Source organism: Mytilus edulis, chromosome 13 (assembly GCF_963676685.1).
Source record: "Mytilus edulis chromosome 13, xbMytEdul2.2, whole genome shotgun sequence".
In the NCBI taxonomy this organism is placed as follows: domain Eukaryota; kingdom Metazoa; phylum Mollusca; class Bivalvia; order Mytilida; family Mytilidae; genus Mytilus; species Mytilus edulis.
In genome coordinates, this window is record NC_092356.1 from 8,982,620 (window position 1) to 9,000,602 (window position 17,983).

At 32.8% G+C, this 17,983-nt stretch overlaps 1 protein-coding gene across 29 annotated transcripts in view; it reads right to left on the reverse strand.

Moving 5' to 3' along the window:
* Window positions 1–307: 307 nt before the first annotated feature.
* Window positions 308–17,983, reverse strand: part of LOC139501891 (arginine-glutamic acid dipeptide repeats protein-like) — a 96,972-nt gene continuing 79,296 nt past the window's right edge. For 6 of the 29 annotated variants that reach the window (XM_071291137.1, XM_071291138.1, XM_071291153.1 and 3 more), the window contains 12 exons: window positions 17,040–17,236; window positions 16,146–16,292; window positions 14,008–14,097; window positions 13,680–13,766; window positions 10,450–11,828; window positions 9,218–9,386; window positions 8,423–8,664; window positions 7,768–7,892; window positions 6,512–6,715; window positions 5,421–5,687; window positions 3,133–3,302; window positions 308–1,278 (listed from right to left, as the gene is read on the reverse strand). In XM_071291137.1, coding sequence (XP_071147238.1) covers window positions 1,192–1,278; window positions 3,133–3,302; window positions 5,421–5,687; window positions 6,512–6,715; window positions 7,768–7,892; window positions 8,423–8,664; window positions 9,218–9,386; window positions 10,450–11,828; window positions 13,680–13,766; window positions 14,008–14,097; window positions 16,146–16,292; window positions 17,040–17,236 — 3,164 coding nt within the window. In that variant the 3' untranslated portion in view covers window positions 308–1,191. Of the gene's footprint in view, window positions 1,279–2,081; window positions 2,169–3,132; window positions 3,303–5,187; window positions 5,688–6,511; window positions 6,716–7,767; window positions 7,893–8,422; window positions 8,665–9,217; window positions 9,387–10,449; window positions 11,829–13,679; window positions 13,767–14,007; window positions 14,098–16,145; window positions 16,293–17,039; window positions 17,237–17,983 lie in introns of those variants that run through there. The other 23 variants (XM_071291143.1, XM_071291162.1, XM_071291161.1 and 20 more) reach the window with 11 other exon arrangements.

Here is a 17,983-nt window from a genome sequence, read left to right on the forward strand (position 1 = left end):
CTGTGACCACTCGAAATTGAGGAATTTAACATAGAAAGCAATGGGACCATTAGTGGTGTACTTCCTTAAAATAAAGACTATTTGTAACATTGGTTACCAATTTTTTTTTAATCCACTATATGTTCTTTGATATTTTACCTTATTTTTTTCAGAAAATTAATATGCCATGAAAACTACTTGTAGATTATATAGAATCTTCCTAAGTAATTTGCATAAAAATAATTTTGAAGCAATACACTTATTACACCAAAACAACGTGATTCAAAATTAATTTTGAATAGATTTTGTAATTATAATGAAGAATAAACACAATCTTGATCTTTTATTTGTTTCAGTGCAAACTGGAAATACACTGGTTCCATTCAAGATGGTGTTCTGTGGGAATGGGTCATCTTGTTTAAAGAATTAATTTGTATGAATTACAATCAACAATTATATATATTACATGGAAAATAACATTGCAATTGGATTTCATTCATCACTGAAATAAACTTACATCTAATGAAAAGAAATATACAACATATAAACACTTAGTCTATAAATAAACTAATACTGTCAATGCAAATGGAATTCTTCAATATTTACACATGTCATGTGACGCTGATTATGTTTTGCCGTTAAATGCATTTGAATCTCACAGTTAGTTTGAATCCTCAATGATAGATGCCAGTGATCATGGAACACATCCTTGTGGAGGACTGACACCACTTTGTTTGCACATGCCATTTAATTGCACCTCGTCATATTTATATAATGCCTTGTTATGAAAATTACAACACAAAAGTATATCACTGCATTAAGATATAATCCATTTAATAAACTTTCCAACCTTTTCCGTCCATTATCAAAGTGGATAAATATTAGCTATATCTTTCACTTTGTTTCAAAAGTTTGGAGTTGTCATTCTTCATAAACCAATCATTATTCTACCATTAACATCTCGTGTGATTCACAAAACTGTAAAGTTTCACCTTTTATCAATGCAATAAAACTATCATTTGTATTAATGTTTGTTTTGCCTAATAAAGATGAAACACGCTTTCTTCATTTTGAGAGAGAAACATATTTTGTATTAAACATCCATTTTGTTTTGTTATTCTCTCGAATCCAGTAAATCACACATGGAACAAACACTAATATTTTGAGGCAAACTGGTTCCTCTCCACAGTTTAAAAGTCACTATCTTTTTTCTCAATGTGGTGGCAGGGGACCATATCTCTCTCTTTCTAATGCAATCTGTCTTTGTATGGCCTCATGCTGAGCAGCTTGTGCTGATAACTGAAAGAAAATAATTATCTGTTATTAGACAATCAAACAGGAGTCATGCATATCAATTCATTATTTTTGAAGAGTTTCAGTGTTTTAATATTCAGTGTTTACAGTTAAATTTTTGCTGCTATCACTCTCTCTATGTTTATATTTTTTCTGTTGTTATTTAAATGTCCTTGTTAGATTGTCTTTTCTCAGCTGCAATATTTTTTATTATGTGTTATCTATTTCCCTTTAAAACATTTTGTGAGATCTTTGGGATATTATGACCTTTAGTTGCATCCTTCTTCATCATGCACGCTCTATTGTCATAGCTGGTGCCATAAGGGGTAATGACTGAATGTAAGTGTTATTGGAGACAGAAAATAACTGATTTAAAAATAATAAAAGAACAGAGTTTCAATGTCACTGTGTTTCACATATTTTATTTATCCAAGATACATTAGCAATAACTAATAAAAGATTTTTTTTTTAAAACTTTTGATAAATGTATTAGAGAAATGAGGGCAGCTTCAAAGTAAATGCAATGGAATTGCTTTAATAGATAAAATTTTAAAGGGGCATAACTCGTTTAAAATATTTGATCAGCAATTATTTTCAAACTTGTGAAAGATATTGCTGATATAAATCTATGCTATAAGTTTCATAAAAATCATGCAAGTATTGTACACATTATGAGCGATAACAAGACTGAATGGACTGACAGCATTTTTATTCTCCTACAAAGCGTTGCGCAGAGGACAAAAAAGATGTGAAGATGTGGTATGATTGCCAATGAGACAAATCTCCACCTGAGACAGAATGATGAAGACGTTAGCAACTATAGGTCACTGTACGACCTTGACCCATACCGCATTGCTGTTTGATGCTGACTTTAAATACCAGTCCGACAAGGATGACTAATAAAAATTAAAAGAATAATGTTTATAAAGTCAATTATAATGTATGAAAAAATTAAACAAAGTTTTGCTTTGTTGCTAATCATTGTCTTTTAATTTTTCATGCATTTATCCGAAATATCAAAAAAATAAAAATATTAGTGCACATGTACAATATAGATAAAGTATTCAAGAAAATTGTTGCTTAAGAAAAGATTATTTGTTTTCCCTTTGAGCAGTTTGTGCAACGGTTTTCTTCTTTAAAACCATGTTCATGTAATATCAAAGGGAAAATAATCAAATATTTAAAATCGAAAAAATAACCATATGATTTCAAGATAAAGATAGATAAATGATTAAAATTCTGTGTCCTTTAATTCATAAATATTATAATTAAGGCAGGCATCATATGAACGACAGTAGCATAATTTAATTGTTAAAATTCAACTCAAACAAAGTAAACTCAGTGGTAGAAGTGAAATTGTCAGGAAAAGTATCCAGAACTAAGTCAAACAGGGGTGAATCCAGCTATTTAAAAAAAAAAGGGGGGGGGGGGGGGGGTCCAACTATATGTCCCCATTCAAATGTTTTGATCGTCTAAAAAAAGGGGGTTTCAACCCCCAGAACCCTCCCCCTGGATCAGCCATGGTCAAATCAATTGTGAGAATGGAGCTTGTCCAGAAGGTATCCAGAACTTAGTCAAATCTCGATTGAGAATGGAGCTTGTCAGGAAAGTATCCATTACTAAGTCACATCCAGATTGCGATTGGACCTTGTCAGGAGGTATATTGTCCCAAGTCAGTGTGAGAATTGAACCAAAAGACATACAGGTTAATAGATAGACAGATAACAATTCAATCGCTTTTTATGGAATAGAGACATAAAATATAAGATAAAACAAGATTTAAAATTCTCATTACTTTTACAAAACTCAAAAGGGAAATAACTCCATTGAAATAAAACTATAAAATATGAGCACACTAACCTGATGAGCAAATGCTGGGTCATAAGCCCTTCTGTAGAGATCACTTTGTAACATTTCTTGTTCCCTGTTTGAAAGGAGTCCAGCATGTGGAGGAAGACCGTGTACCAGAGGGGAGGGCAGCGACACAGGTGTATTGGATCCTGGCAGGCCACCTCCTAGTGGGTCAGCTCCTAATAAATATAACAGAATAGTATCAGTATATACTACAGTAGGTAAGCTCCTAATAAATATAACAGTAAGGTATTAGTATATACTACAGACATGAGGTAATAAACAACAACAGTAAAATGTATGTATAATAACGTAAATTCAGGAAATATTGTGTGCATTTATTATTGAAAAATAAATAATTCGGTATATTGAGAATTATTACAATTTTAGGAAAAGCTAGATAGATATATGTATCAGTTATCAAAATGCAAGTTATTTTTGTGATACTCAAGGAATCCCATTTTTCACATAGATAAAATATCACAATAATTTCTGAATTTACAGTAACTATACCCAGAAGATATACAATCCGAGTTATTTCATTAGAATTTTAAAGTGTCTGGCTGACAGTTATACATTTTTTAAAACCATTATTCAATGATTTTGATTTCTATGTTGCTGTTTCTTGATTCCATTTGTCTCATGTTATTTCCTATTTTAATGTCTGTTATTGAGATATATCATTGTTCTCATGTTTCCCTTCAACTGAAGAAGTCTTCAATGTTCATTTAATAACATAACCTGTACCAAGTTGACTGCACTAGATGTATAATTCAACATTAATGTCTCTTCTTAATCAAGTAAAGCTTGATGTCCAAAATGTTTGAAAATCCAATACCCTATAGAGGGTTATTTTCGCAGGGTGTAAACTTTCGCGGACATAAATAAATCGCAAATTTAAAAGTGTACATGCAACGGTATTGATAAAAGTTTTGAATCTACCAAAAAAATAACTGCCAAAATATTTTGTATACCTTATTGAATGAAAACCGTGAAATTTTACACCCGAGAATATAACCCGTTATATGGTATCTAATACAAACATGTAATAATATGATCTGTATTTAATCTCACTCCAACTGTTCCAAGGAGAAATGTTCACAATAAATGAATAATGTTATAGCAAACAATTGGAACTATATACTGTGGAGTCATATTTATTTGTGGGTGATTAGTTTTTATGGATTTCAAAGGCATAGGTAAAAGTGAATGAATATTTTACGTCTTCAACAAAATAGCAATTTTATAAGCTGTTGATTTTTTGAAAGCTGTTAATGCTGGTGTTAATTTCTGCAGGCTGGTAAGCATAAACTTTCAAAATCATAAAATCCAAGTAACAACAATCATAATTTTTCTTGAATCCATGAAAATAAATAAATGAATCCACAGTATATATATCTTATCATCTATTTGACAATTTGTATGGAACAGTTGAGATGCATATAAGTAAAATAAATGTAGTTTATAATGATGATGACAGTATACTGTAACCACAAACCTCTATCTGAAGAAAAGTAACTATTAATTTGATTGAATAAAAAATGTCTAAAAATAGTTCAGGAAAAAAATATCTAAAAATAGTTACAGTATACTGTCATGTGATCTGCCTCACTAATGTGGGTCACAAATCAATGTACAGTTTTAATGCCAACAAGCAAATAATGTACAACAATTATATAGTACAGCCAAACTACAATAAAATTAAGACTCGTCTCAGTTATAAAAATCAACATTTTTAGTTTTGTCACTAATTTTTTAGCTGTTTGAAATTTCCAAGCAGAAAAATAAAAAAATAAAAATTAACATAAAGTTTCCTGATAAAATTTTGCGAGCTCAAGCAAAATGAAAAGTAAATCAAGCTGTTTATTATAAAGAGTCAAATATAAACTGAAAATTTAATGATTAATAATTCATTTTAAATATACAAAATGTCTCCTATAAATTTTCAGAATTTCTAAACTTTTTTTCATGAAAACAAAAATCTGAGACAGCCATTAAAAAAAGAAAAAAAAAAAGAAAAAAAGAAGCAAACATTGAGAAAGTTTTTACTCCCAGAGGACTTACGGGAAAATTGATAGACCAAATGCGAGGCTGGATCTAGCAAGCTTCGTTCATGCTTTGTTTGGAGAATACATTCATTTGTAACCCTTTGTAGGTAGATTTGTTCATTAGTGAGGCGTTGTGAGTATATTTGGTATATCATTCGCCCTGTCATTTGGTCATTTTGTAGAATATCTGGAAGAACACAAATTGGTAGTAATTAGAGAAAAACAACGATAAAACATTTTATTCCTTACCTGGGGGGAGGGGCATCATATGATGGGGAAACAGTGGGTGGTGGAGTGGCGGTGGCGGCTGTTGATCTTGCCCATGTAGATGTAGGTGGGTGTGGTTGTGTGCATGATTGTGGGTGTGTCCTGCAGCAGCCAGTCTTTGTGCCATCCCATATTGCTGAGCTGCCATGGGATCGACCATGGCAAGCCTCTCTGCTTGCATTCTCTCTATGGATAATCTTTCTAAGGTATTTGCATATGCCATCTCTGCTGTTTGGAGTGGGGGTAACCCTATAGGGACAAGACAATTTTTAACAATTTCATTTCCCAATACTTTAACTTTTAGCCATCTTAATTGAAATGCATGCTGGCAAAGACAAAACGAAATCTGTTTCTGGTATTATCAGATTTATATTGAATATAAACGTCTGCAAACACTGGTATAAGCATATTATTCAACGTGTTAAGAAGTTATTGTGTTATATCAGTGCATCAAATAAATAAATGAATTTCTCAGCTTCTCCTTGTTTCTATGTGCTTCTTAAAATCCCCCTGCCCCTCCATTTTTCTGTAAGACATCAGCATAAAAATGATATATATTTATACACATAAGGTAAAATCTGGCATATCACAAGATTTACATAGCATAAGTTTTTTTTAATACATGAAGTATGAGGTTTCAATTTACACATAGTATGAGATTTTTGTCAAGACCTGCAAAGAGATATTTTTTTATTCAATGTAACATGTATTTTTTTGCTCTGAATTCAATAAAACATGTTAAGTAAAGGCAAACTGTAATAAGAATTAATTTTCAAGCCATACTGCAAGAAGTCCAATACAGTTGAACTATATTTTGTACTACATGTATAAACAATTATACTTATATCAAGTTTTATAGTCTATCATAAATTTTGTGAATTTATTATGTGTTTAATTTCAGTAAAACTCTAGCTTTTACATAAATTTGGTAAAAATCAACTACCTCTAATCTTATACACCAAGAGATTAAGATACTACACTCAACAAGTGAAATTAAAATCGTTGTATTCTTCAATTTTGTGATATTTTTTTTTTTTTTTACGAACTGACAACCAGCTGGTACTCCCTCTTACCTAATCTCTCTAGCCTTTCTCTTTCTCTCTGCATCAGATCACTAGCTAGACTGGTGGGAGGGTACACTCCAGGGAGGTGATGGCCACCAGGCTGGCCTGGTGGCATCAACTGTCCTGATGGAGGGTAACCACCATATCGTCTCTGAATCTCTAGCCAATGTGGATCCATAGGGTTAGCACCGGGTGGAAGCAACCTTTCTAAACCTATAAATATACAAACACTTGTCTAAAACTGAAATCTTTTCATCCCAGCATACTGTATAGTGACTACAAGACACATGTCATCCCGGCGTACTGTATAGTGACTAAAAGACACATGTCATCCCGGCATACTGTATAGTGACTAAAAGACACATGTATGACTTGTCAGTGACAAGTCCTGAACTCATTAATGAGATGATAGAGTGGGCCTTCATTCCTGTATTCTTTACATTTTAAGTAAGGGCTATTCCAGAAAAAAATGTATGGGTGGGGGGTTGGAAGGCAGTTTTTGTCAGCACCCGCCACCCAGACAATTGAGAATTATAGTGCATTATAGTGTGAAAAGTTGCTCTGATACCCATCACCCATGTATTATTAATATAATGTGCCTTCCAACCCCACCATACATTTTTTTCTGGAATAGCCCTAATTTAGATCTATTCTTTACATTTATTGCCAATTTTTTTATGATTTTTCTATTCTTTAGCACCCCTTATTTTCCATTCTGTATTAGTTTTTTTGCCTAGTTTTCTCTATTCTTTATTTTATTGCCCTTTTTTATGTAGTATTGTAGCATCCAGACCCTCATAATTGTGAGCCACAACTGATTGACATTAGTATGAATATTGTAAATTGTCAATGTATTGTAAAATTGTTATTAGCCTAACATAACATAAACAAACACTTGGCAAAAAAAAGAAGGTATGGCTTAAATGAAGATGATACCTAATAGGATGATAACATATATTTTAAAAAATCTTGATCAAGCTTTGATGCCGGCAACACTTGATCTACCAAAGGTTTAGATGACGAAGGTGACACAGTTGATGATATTTTATCATGAAATGGAGAAAATGGTCCTTCTGAATGTTTTGATAACAGTTTCTGTTGATTTGGTGAATATGGCTTTTCGGAAGTCCTTTGCACAATAGGTTTAGAAAGTGACGAATGAAGATGATACCTAATAGGATGATAACATACATTTTTAAAAATCATGATTCAAATAAAGCAAAAAAGTGTCTATCTGGTATTATTGTTCCTATTGAATTGTTTACCTGGAGGTTTCATTTCTATTTCTTTCAACTTCTCCCTCATCTCCATTTCTCTGATTTCTCTTTCTCTTATCTCCCTCTCTCTGGCGTCTCGTTCACGCTTGTCTCTTTCAAGCTCTAATTCTAGCCTGCAATACAAAAAATATAAAACCATTTCTATACTTCTTGTGTATTTACACAATTTGCATGTGCACGCTTTTTGTGTTTGTTCATACTTTTGTGTATGTGCAGACGTTTTCCTAGCGCATGAGTTAATTATCAGTGTTGTTCAGACAGAGTTGAATATTTTTAGATATTTGAATTCATTGTTAAGTTTTTCTTTTAATTACATTGGCAAATGACTTTTTTTTTATGAAATTAAAGTAGAATATGTTCACGATGTTCGGAACTATATCATTTTCTATGCTTGTTTTCATTTGATTTTATAAATGCCTATTGTTGTATGATGTCAGAGGTGTGAAATAACAACGTTTATTTCACAAGTGAAATTATTGGTTTTAATTTCACAGGGAAATCGATGTAATTTATTGCAACCAATGTAATACATGTAATTGAATTTAATAGTTTTGATGTCATAATTTCATGTCAGTCGGCAGTATCATTAAAAATACTTTAGCACCACCAAATGGACGAAAGATATTACTAGACTAAGACTTACCTTTCCCTGGAGCCTGGAGGATACATCCTGTAAGCTAACAATGGGTCCATACTTGGTGGCATATGTCCATACGGATGTGATCTAGAGGGATCTCCCATTGTGTGAGGCTTGGCATATTCCCCAAGTTGACGTAATGCTGGTGTGTCATGGTATGATCTTGGCCGTTCGTAATGAGATGAAGGAACGTTACTGATAATTTGTGCGTCTGCTGTAGGATTAGGAGGTGGGGTGTCAGGCTTCTTCTACAAATAAACATTTCAAACCTTTAATTTTTAATTTGAGTTTATTGTGCATATTTTGTAGTTTCCTATAGCATATTGTATGTTTGTTGGTGTCAATCGTCAGTCATTAACTTTTTTTTTTATAATAGGATTTCTCGATTTTTCAATCTTCAGCATGTTGCTGATGAAGGTTTATCAAATAAAACGTTATTTAACCTATTGTTTTGTTAATAAATTAATTCTTAAGTTTTCCTGTTAAACTTGTTACACATTATTCATGTTGGGGCCTTATATAGCCATATATGGTATTGGTTTTTTCATTGTTGAAGACTGTACCATGGCCTATTACTGCCATAACTGACTTTATTGAACTCTGGTGTTTTTTTTGGTTCTAAGATCAATCCTACTACATAACATCCTTATTTTTATTTTTACCGGTCTTCCTTTTTTAGACAATTAACCCGTATTTTATTATTATTGTCAAAAAGCACAAATACACATATAAATCGAAACAAGACATAACCAAAGCGTGTTTGAGTACTGTCTGAGAGGAACAGACACAAATCACACGTACAGCTAAAAATACCTTTTCCTCGACCTTAATTGGTGTTTGGTGGACAGGTGGAGCTGGTGTTGACGGAGCCTGACGTTTCTGTGCTAACTTAGAATCTGCTGGTGCTTTAAATATGAAATCACAGCGTGAACAGGAATTATTATCTCCCCTGGCAAGTATTCGTAACAATCTGTAAATAGTTAAAAAGATGAAATGTAAATAAATAAAAACTTTAGGAACTATACAAATTGCTGTTCCCAAAGGCAAAATTCAAAACTTAAATAAAGTTGATTTCTTTTACATAGTCATGATTGTTGTGTTCTAAAGAGCTGATTCTTAACACAGACACTACAGTCTTTGTATTTTTTATGATGATGGACATGATGGATGTTAACGTCCAGTGGCAAATATAACTTTTATATCTAGGACAACACCATATTAACAAAATATGAAGATTTTCTGATTCCTATGATACTGACATAAATAAGTAAAATTGTCTTTGATTTGGATTTACCCCCCATCTGGTACAGCCAAATCATTATTACATATAAAATTAGGCTGATTTTTTTTCTCGTTTGAATTGTTTAACATTGTCATTTCGGGCCCTTTTATAGCTGACTATGTGGTATGGGCTTTGCTCATTGTTGTAGGGTGACCTAAAGTTGTTGGTTTCTGTGTCATCTGGTCTCATTGGCAATTATACCACCTCTTCTTTTTTTTTTTTACATCTAAACATTAAGCCTCTGCATAGTTAAAACTAGACCACTGAGGCAGTTATATTTTATTGTTCTAGAGTTTTAATGCACAAGACATTTTCATACACACACATACTTACTTGTTACAAGTAGTAACATTTATGAAGAATCTTTTTTTCAGAATTAGCATAAAATACAAGACTTACAAGAATTCTCCTGATGCAAAACACTTGAATTTATTATCAACATGAGATAAAAAATAAATTCTAACAGCCTAGAATCATTCTTCTGCAGTCCTACTTGACCATTTTTAATTGATGATATTTGTGCTGCAACTTTACTTTTATGGATTTTTTTTATTATTGGTTAAGTGCCCTTTTTTATATCTCTTACAACTTACCATCTATTCAGTACTTACATTGCACATTTAATTTAGTGGATCTCAGTATGACATCTTATTACTAAAACCTCTGTAAATATTCACCTAACATTTTTTTAGGTACAGCCCTCCCCCTTTTTTTAGATCTCTTACCCTATATCTATATAACAAGTACTTACATTGCAGCTTTACTTCTATGGACCTCCACATTACATTTTGTTGGTTCTGGCCCTGGAGTTAATGTTCCTTCTCTATCAGAATCTGTTTCTTCTTCCATCACTTCAACTACTGGTTCTGATTGTTCTATTTTCCCTTGCTCACTATCAACCCTTTCTGTTTTAACTACGATTTGTGGATCACATGGTTTGATTTCATCACACACATTTGTAGGAGTTTCTACAGGTTTGACCAAATCTGGTTCAGTTTTTATAAAGTCTTTAGCACTATCCATCAGCACTGGATGGGGCACACAATGCCCAGAATCTTTGAATTCCTTTTTCACTTCCTGTTTTGGTGAAACAGGAGGGGAATGTGGTTCTTGTTTAATGTTTTGAATGAGATCTACAGATAACGACATCTGATGTTGCGGCACTAAAGGCAGTGACAATGGCCTGCTTGTTCTCTGAACGTCTGATGATTGGTCAGTACTAGAGTTCACAGGTCGTAACGGTGGCGGAACTTGATCAAGCTTTGATGCCGGCAACACTTGATCTACCAACGGTTTAGATGACAAAGGTGACACAGTTGATGATATTTTATCATGAAATGGAGAAAATGGTCCTTCTGAATGTTTTGATAACAGTTTCTGTTGATTTGGTGAATATGGCCTTTCGGAAGTCCTTTGCACAATAGGTTTAGAAAGTGACGAATGTGATTGCTCAGTATTCCTAAGAGGAAAGTTTTTGTAAAAATTTGGTGAATATGGTCTTGGTGATGACTTTTGTTGATATGGCGACACAGACCGTTCTTGTAGTTTTTGGATTTTTAATTGATCACTTGTTGACGCAAGTGGTACAGAATTATGACCACTGCTCAGTGACTGTAACGATGACAATGGTGGAATTTCTGGCAATCTTGATGCAGCCTTAGAAATGGGCAAGTTTTTGTCTGTAAAAGCTGATTGTTCTTGAGGTAATGATGTAATCGGTCGTCTTGCAAATGGATCTGGTGCCCTATGGTCTGTTTGTTTGTTGGTTGAAGCTGCCAATGAGGTGGGAACCAATGGCGGGGGTACCTGCGATATTGGAGGTGGTATTGGAGAATTATTGGTTATATTTTCCACATTTTTGATAGTCTGTGATGTTGAGGATGGAATTAAAGATGGTGGGGGACAGTGAGGAGGAAGGTGCTGGATTACAGGAGGTGTGCTGGAATGAAGAGGTTCAAGAGGGGAAGTAACTCTCAAAGGTGGTGATAAGAAATGAGATTTAGGTGGTGTAGGTGATTTAGCTGGGGTTTCCGGCTTCACATCTACATCAGAAACAGGTGGTAACGGTTTCGTGACGTCAGTGTCTACAGAATGAGGAGTGCTGGGAGGAGACGAAGAACTGAGATCATCCTGTAAAGAACAAAGAGATCATGCAGACACAGTCATAGTTATGTACATATACTAATACAGTATAGTGGGTTATTTTCACGGCGTGTAAATTTTCGTTTATTTTCGTGGATAGAAGAAAATTGCCAAAATAAATTCCGCAATTTTAAAGTGCACGTGCAAAGTTATTGCTAAAAGTTTTGTATATCCGCCAAAGTGATAATTGCCAAAACATTTCTTATACTTTATTCAATGAAAATCGTGAAATTTTACACCCACGAAAATAACCCTGCTATAAGGTACTGTGAAGAACTTTTATAAATGGATATAGTTTCATGGTTTACTTTAAGGTATAGTAATTTTACTCACAAACCAATGGGAAATAAGTTACATCGTGGACTTTTCATCCTGTTGATTTTTCGTGAATTGTAAAGGTTCAATCAAAGCTTTGAGCTTGTTGACAAATAAATTCCAAAAATATACAAAATTTCAAATTTTAATCAATCGCCTGCATTTATAACTTTATTTCCTCAATGATTGTGCTAATTTTTTTTTTTTGGAAAAGGGGATGAATCTTTCTGTTTTAATGTGGGAAATTTATTGTGTTTTAGGATACAAAATTGTCTACAAAAGAAAAAGATTGAGGCACTCACAGTTAGTACTTAAATTTATAGGTTTTGTTTTACACTGAAATCCATGAAAATTAGTCTGAACAAGTTAAATAAAAGTTCTTTCACAGCAGATAACTAAAGTAAGCACTGTACAGCATTATTTAAAATCATTCTCGGTGGAGACCTTTTGTAGCAAATGCTGATGACTTTTGATGATTCTCTGTGTAAATTCAAAAGTTTTATTTTTTTATGTGCACTTTAAGTCAAATAGGATGTGTAGACAAAATATCTAGAAAATCTACGAACATGTGTGCGAGACCAGTGTTTTGTAGTAAATACTGGTATTACTTTACACCAATAGCAATCCCTCTGTTGAACTGTGATTCACACCAGCAGGAATGTTTCTATGAATTTACATTGTGCGAACAGTATATTCATTAATATTTGTGGATTCAGAATTTTAGTTTGAGATAGCTGAAGTTATGTAAGGTCATGTCAAGGTCATTTGAATCCAACTCTTAACTTCATTTTCAACATGTTAAAATGCTATTTTTATCATTGAATAAAAAAATTAATAAAGAAAATAGATTTCACATTTAAGGTTTTATTAGAAAATAAACCTTTTCTCTATGAAAATAAAGTTCAGAGTCAGGTAAGCTAAAAATGTGTGTATCTTATAATCCAACAAAATTTTCAGTTTTCCAAAAAAGTTTCAGCAGTGAATAGAAATTTTATCTTTACCAATCATGCTGAATTTTGCCACAGATATGATATCTTTGATGATGTGTCTTGGGGGTCTCATTGGGGGGGGTTCTGATCCTGGATCCCACTTACTGTTTTGTCAGATTCCCTTATCCCGCTTACACTATGTACGTAAGCAATTTTCATTTTTTTGTCATTTCCCAGGTCCAACTAGACCTCATTTCCCGTTTTCACGACACACTATTTTGACTTTCACATGTCCCGCTTTACAAAAATCGGCAATACTGCATCACCCTTAGACTCCATTGAGACCCACTGTCTTGTGCATTCTAAATCACTTCTTATTTCAAACTTAATTTTTTGTACATAAATTCGGCCATTTGTTTTCTTCTTTGAATTGTTTTTCATTGTCATTACGGGGCCTTTATAGCTGACTATGTGGTATTGGCTTTGCTCATTGTTGAAGGCTGTATAGTGACCTATAGTTGTTAATTTCTGTGTCATTTTGGTCTCGTTTTGGTTTCAGTGGCAATCATACCACATCTTCTTTTTTTATATTTACCTGATTATTTTCTATATCTCCATCATTCCCATTCTCCTCATCATTCCCTGATAAACTACTGCTGTCGGATTCAGAATCGGATTGTTCCTGTTTAAAAAATTATCAAAAAATCATGCTAAGAATCAATAAGATTAAACTTAAGCATTGCCATTACAAATTTATTGTCTTAAAATAATTAAATTTCAAAAAACTATGTTAAGAACTTTCAACTTATCAAATTCTACTTTTATATTCAAAAAAATATTTTCTTCATAAATTCTTGTATGGTAATAGTATATGAATTTGGACAATATTAAAAAAAAACCCTGCTACACAAAGTCCTTCTTACCACTTGTTTCTTCTTCTTTTTGGATATTTTATCCTCCGTATCAGAATTAAGCTGCCTCTTCTTCCCTTTAATGGGACTATCTGTATCCTTCTATATAAAATAAAATAAACAATTGATGGTCTAGTTAACAGTTTGAAGGATGTTTGCTTGTCATGTTTTGGAATTTTTGTCCTATTTTGAGAATTCTCTGAATTTATCCATTTGAATTGCCTTACAAATGTTCGCCCATGGACCCCCATTTTTTCTTTTTAAAAACATTTTACATGTATAATCATAAGCCATCTGTAAAAGTCTTATATTGTTTTGTTATTTTTTAATAGATTTTGAGAACTTATACTTGTCAATGATAAAGCTACAAAAAATCAAAAGAGAACATATTCCCGACAAAATTTCAATGACTAATATCTCGAAAACAAGCACATTGACCTATTTTTTTTTTTTTGCTCTTAGTTCCTTTATTAATTCCCTATCAATATAAACTAGTGTTATAACAAGAATGTGTCCTCAGTACACGAATGCCCCACTCGCACTATCATTTTCCATGTTCAGTGGACCGTGAAATTGGGGTAAAAACTCTAATTTGGCATTAAAATTAGAAAGATCATATCATAGGGAACATGTATACTAAGTTTGAAGTCGATTGGACTTCACCTTCATCAAAAACTACCTTGACCAAACACTTTAACCTGAAGCGGGACAGATGGACGAACGGACGCACAGACCAGAAAACATAATGCCCCTCTACTATTGTAGGTGGGGCATAAAAATATCGTTAATTTGAAACTGAGTAGCGAATCTCCAAACAAAGTGTTTCTCAACTACAATCTCATAACCGGTTCAACCAAGAACTACACAACAATTTACGTATGAGCATAGTGCATGATAAAATTGAGAATGGAAATGGGGAATGTGCCAAAGAGACAACAACCCGACCATAGAAAAAAACAACAGCAGAAATTCACCAACAGGTCTTAAATGTAGCGAGAAATTCCTGCAGTTCATTTTTAGTTTTGTTCATTCAGGAGTTGAATATTTTTTCAATATCTTACTTCTTGAATTGTTTTAATTTAAAAACGGAAACAACGAAGAAAATAAGAGAAATAATATTTTTTTAAGCATTATTGATTAATGATGCAACTTCTTGACACAGAAATTATCATTGGTACAGATTTACATGCATTATTTAATTAAGAGTAGGTACTACTATTACTAGTTGTACCAATTTATATATCTTGATTATTGGTACAGATTTACATGCCTTATTTAGTTAAGAGTATGTACTACTGTTACTAGTTGTACCAATTTATATATCTTGATTATTGGTACAGATTTACATGCCTTATTTAGTTAAGAGTATGTACTACTGTTACTAGTTGTACCAATTTATATATCTTGATTATTGGTACAGATTTACATGCCTTATTTAGTTAAGAGTATGTACTACTGTTACTAGTTGTACCAATTTATATATCTTGATTATTGGTACAGATTTACATGCCTTATTTAGTAAAGAGTATGTACTACTATTACTAGTTGTACCAATTTATATATCTTGATTATTGGTACAGATTTACATGCCTTATTTAATTAAGAGTATGTACTACTGTTACTAGTTGTACCAATTTATATATCTTGATTATTGGTACAGATTTACATGCCTTATTTAATTAAGAGTATGTACTACTGTTACTAGTTGTACCAATTTATATATCTTGATTATTGGTACAGATTTACATGCCTTATTTAATTAAGAGTATGTACTACTGTTACTAGTTGTACCAATTTATATATCTTGATTATTGGTACAGATTTACATGCCTTATTTAATTAAGAGTATGTACTACTGTTACTAGTTGTACCAATTTATATATCTTGATTATTGGTACAGATTTACATGCCTTATTTAATTAAGAGTATGTACTACTATTACTAGTTGTACCAATTTATATATCTTGATTATTGGTACAGATTTACATACCTTATTTAATTAAGAGTATGTACTACTATTACTAGTTGTACCAATTTATATATCTTGATTATTGGTACAGATTTACATGCCTTATTTAATTAAGAGTATGTACTACTATTACTAGTTGTACCAATTTATATATCTTGATTATTGGTACAGATTTACATACCTTATTTAATTTAGAGTCGGTACTACTATTACTAGTTGTACTATTTTCACTCGGTGATTTAGGCTCAGAATTTTTGTGAAACAAAGAATTATCTACAATATCTGGACTACTGTTACTATTGTTTCTATCTTTCTTTTTCTTCTTTGCCTGAAATTAGATAAGGAAAATAAATAACAGAATTGAGTTTAACCTTCCTCTATCAATACTACAGCTACAGTATCAAACACAATGTCTCTATCGGATATGTTCCTTACATCGTAACTACAATCCCCTTCCCTTTCATGAATGTGACCTACCGAATTAGACTATTTACCGGATTTGTAATCACATAAGCAACACGACGGTTGCCACATGTGGAGCAGGATCTGCTTACCCTTCCGGAGCACCTGAGATCACCTCTAGTTTTTGGTGGGGTTCGTGTTGTTTATTCTTTAGTTTTCTATGTTGTGTCATGTGTACTATTGTTTTTCTGTTTGTCTTTTTCATTTTTAGCCATGGCGTTGTCAGTTTGTTTTAGATTTATGAGTTTGACTGTCCCTTTGGTATCTTTCGTCCCTCTTTTTTTGACATATTTCCTGTTTCCATTCTCAATTCTAGTCATCAAGAGTTCAAAGTAAACTCTGGTCACGTTGGAAACAAATAACAAGACCTAGTTAGTACTGTCCATTCATTGTTTTTTCATTGGATACCAATTTTGTGGGTACATGTGAACCACAACTTCAAATGTTCAACGAATAACATATTTTCAATAGGCTTTGAATTCAGAAATTGGATAAAGGAAGAAATCAAATATCAATGAATATGCAATTTTTGAACAATCCACAAAAAATTTTCCCCAAGAAAATAACTGAATCCACAGTATATAAAAGAATCTTAAAATTTAGTTCCACTTACAGAATCACGTGTTTGTCGTGTTCGCATGTCTTGCTTGCCACTCAAAGAATCTTCTTCTTTGACTGGCTTGAACAAAAAGGAAGGATTTTCTTTTGGACTGTCTAGGGGGCGCTCCTCCCCATATCGTTTGAAGTGCAGACGACACTCTGTGCATCGTAAACCTTTATCTTTTCCGGCATGGTGCCAGTCTTTGGAAACTGAAACAAGAAATGCAATTATGTCCTCACAAAAACTATGTCAGATTATTTCAGATTTGCTGTTTAACAATTAAAACGATGGCAACTAATTTTAGTCAGAATGAAGAAAACTAATTACAGAGTCCAATCCCAGTATTATTCATATCATTTCTTTAAGTTTGTAATGTGCCAGTGAACATTATAAAAAACAGATATATTGGTGATGTTTATGGTGAAGAAATTATCTAAAAAGCCATTGGGTCAGACCTTAAAATTAGTGTAAGTTGAGTACACCTTAAACACACATTCATTATAGTAAGTAAGTAAGTACATGTTTATTATTGTGGCATGTGTAATAACAGTTTAACAAAATACAAATATATGACATAAACAATAAAATACATTCAATCCATTAGGTCTATAAGTTACTTTCAAAATCATTAAACAAATTTATTCATTATATATCTTGACCTTATAACCAAGTGTCAGTTGGGTACACCTTACAGCGGATTCCATTGAGTGTGTAGCCAAAGGTAATATCTTTGGTTAGCTTGCTTGTTAGCTGAACCGAGAAGTCTTTATAAGGTAAGGTATACTACCCTCCTTTCAAAGTAGCATAGTCCAACAGACAGATCGATTGGTTTTCTGTCGGACTAGTCTATTCTTAAAGTAGGGTAATTTACCTAACCTAACAATGACTTCAAGGTTCAGCTAACAAGCAAGCTAACCAAAGATATTACCTTCGGCTTCACACTCAATGGAATCTGC